Source organism: Halyomorpha halys, unplaced genomic scaffold (assembly GCF_000696795.3).
Source record: "Halyomorpha halys isolate HHAL.00 unplaced genomic scaffold, Hhal_1.1 Scaffold254.1, whole genome shotgun sequence".
In the NCBI taxonomy this organism is placed as follows: Eukaryota; Metazoa; Arthropoda; class Insecta; order Hemiptera; family Pentatomidae; genus Halyomorpha; species Halyomorpha halys.
In genome coordinates this window covers 997990-1000913 of record NW_027109499.1, presented here as the reverse complement: position 1 = coordinate 1000913, position 2924 = coordinate 997990, and the positions used below count along the sequence as shown (strand labels likewise).

Below are 2924 nucleotides of genomic sequence, written 5' to 3'. Positions count from 1 at the left end.
TACAAGAATAGAAATTTTACTTGCAGTCTATTCTTGAAGGATTTAATTCCCAATAACAAAGGTTTCCAAAAATTAATCTATGATTGTTCCAACATAAATCAAAACTATCAAACAGGTGGGTGGATTTGGAGCAGAAAAACCGTGCAGTGCCTGTTTGATAATAGTTTAAAATAGTGTTGGAACAAACCAAATAATGAAAAATGAGGACATTATTAATGTATACAACAAAATAATACAATTTATGAGATCTGAAGGCTTTGTTTATATTAAGTTATGAAAAAAAATTACAAAATTTATTTTTTACAATAAAAATATTTACAATTTTAGCTTTATACATCATGAAATGGCTTCTTCTTCATCATCATCATCATCATCATAGTCCCAATCGAAATCCAGGTCCTCTTCCTTAATTTTCTTTTTGCTATATAAGCTCAAATCTTGAGGGAAGGATAACAGTTCTTGCATAAAGTTTATTCGTTCTTCTTCTGTTCGAAGTCCAAGGCATATTCTGAAAATAATTAGAAACATATGATCAATAGAAGAAAATTAGAAACTTATAAAATAAAACGAAAGTTAAAAATTAAAATAAAATTCCACTGAAGTAAGGGTCTGGAATTATCCGTATCAAAAGTAATGCCAAGTTTTCAGGATAAAATCAATATAACATGAATCAGTTATATAAATTTAATTTCATAAATCGATAAAGTATAAGAATGCTCCAGAGATTCTAATGTTTTTTTTAAACTTGAAGTGGCAGAATTTTTTTTTTTCCCAAGATTTTTACAGTGGATGACGTCATCGTATTTTTAGTTAATATAACTGAACTCTAATGCACTGCAGGAGACAAGAATATTAACATTACAAATAGAATCTTATTTATTTTTACGAAAATGTTAAATAATTTTGGAATATCGTTAATTGACCATGTATAATATATGAAAGGGAGATGGTTCGGGTGTGGTTAAAATAACTCTAATTGTAATTATACTATTTCTTATGAGCCAACGCTACGTCCCACTTTGCAGGGCTAACAAAGATACAAAAAACTCGAATAATATAATGAAGTAAAGAAATAATAAAGAATGAAGAATGGATAACAAAAATAAAACTAAAATAAGGTATGGCTAAGAACAATTTAAAATATGTGATTATTCATATAAAAATGAACAAAGTAAATTAAAGAAAATAAAAATAAGATATACAGAGAAAAGTATAAATGAGAAAAGATATTTGACAATTAATGAAAACGGAAATAATAACAAATAAAAAAAATTATTCATTTTATTATCACTTCTCTTACTTTTATATCTAACCATCTTTCTTTTATAAACCACGGTTAAATTTGTATACTACGGTCTTTCAACATAATATTATAATTTTCCAGATAATAATTTTTTAAAAAACTCCTATTCTAGGAAGTAACAATTAGGACTAAGGCGTGATAAAATGGAGCAGAGCATGCACCTAATTAATGTATTAAGTTCAATAGAAAATATTTACTTATTAGTGATCAGTCTTAAATTTTTGATCATAAATGATTTTCAACATGATATATACTAAAAATAAAAAACTTTCTGCTTAAATATACTTGTAACATTTGTAACACTTTTCTAGTGAGAATGTTATCACATCATACATTATGACGATAAAACTCAACATAAAACATAATAACCAATTCCAAATACAGATATTATTTTGAATATGTTATAAAACAAACATAATATGTTTATTCAGGATCTAAAGGAGGTACTAACAGAAGCATTGAATATTATTTTTTTTTATTTTGGAGAATTAACTTAATTGCAAAAAACACTCCCATGTATTAAAAAAAAAAAGAACAAAAATAAATTTCTAAAATCTTAAATATGGTAATAGTGTATAAATAAAAATCTAATGTAATTTCACACATAGATCACTAAACTTAAATGTAATATTTAATTAGAATTTGAAAAAAAAAAACTTTTGAAAACAATTATATATGACCCATTTTGATCTATTACATGTTGCCATCTTTCAGGTATTCCGTCTTCCCAGAACTTCTCAGATTTTTGCGCAATGAACTCATCTATGTGCGTTTTGCAGACCTCAAGCAAATTAAAGTGTTTCCTGTTAAGAGAGTTTTGAACGGTCCGAAATAAGTGAAAATCTGTTGGGGCAAGGTCTGTATGAGATATGTTATATGTGCTTCTGTGATATCCCGTGTCGTAGAGTGAGGGTTGTCTGTGACCAATGCTTGAATTTGGTCATCATCAACAGTTGAAGGACGACCAGAGCGCATTGCATCTTCCAAGTCAAAATTTCCGGTTCTGAACTTAGCAAACCATTTATGGACGATGCTTTCTCCTAAGGCATCATCGCCATACACATTGCAAATTTTGTTAACCATCTGTGCAGCGGATTTTCCTTTACGGAAATAAAAAATCATTTAAGGACGAAAATGAATTTTTTTTCTCTTCCATTTTGAGCAAGCAAAATACCACTCAAAGATAAGGTATCTGAGTTGAAACTGATGCATAAAAGCACCATAAATAATCCTTTTTTAAAATATGTAAACATGATTTTATAAACAAAGAGAGGATTAAATTGAAACATTGAAAAACGCTATGAACTTATTTTACAACCCAATATATTAAATTATATTTTTGCTATAATTTTGTAAAAGAAAAAGGTAAGAATTTTTCAAAAAGAATATATTATTAAAAATACTTTTCTGAAAATTGTTGAAATTGGAGTTAGTCAATCTGTCAACTGAAGAGTTCAAATAATATGATTATTAACATTAAACCAACATGAATAAAAAGATACTTACTGCAAGAAATCATTTAGCTTATCTGGAGTGGACTTCTTATGATTTAGTAAAACCAGTATCATCGCCTAAAAGAAAATTAATTTCAGCAGGATTAATCAATTAATTCAAATTATAT

The 2924-nt window shown here is 27.3% G+C and overlaps 1 protein-coding gene across 2 annotated transcripts in view; it reads right to left on the bottom strand.

The window, feature by feature from the left end:
- Nucleotides 1–238: 238 nt before the first annotated feature.
- LOC106680330 (uncharacterized) overlaps nucleotides 239–2924 on the bottom strand; it is a 7383-nt gene continuing 4697 nt past the window's right edge. For both annotated transcript variants that reach the window (XM_014419948.3, XM_014419947.2), the window contains 2 exons: nucleotides 2810–2874; nucleotides 239–508 (listed from right to left, as the gene is read on the bottom strand). In XM_014419948.3, the coding sequence (XP_014275434.1) occupies nucleotides 337–508; nucleotides 2810–2874 (237 nt within the window). In that variant the 3' untranslated portion in view covers nucleotides 239–336. The remainder of the gene's footprint in view (nucleotides 509–2809; nucleotides 2875–2924) is intronic.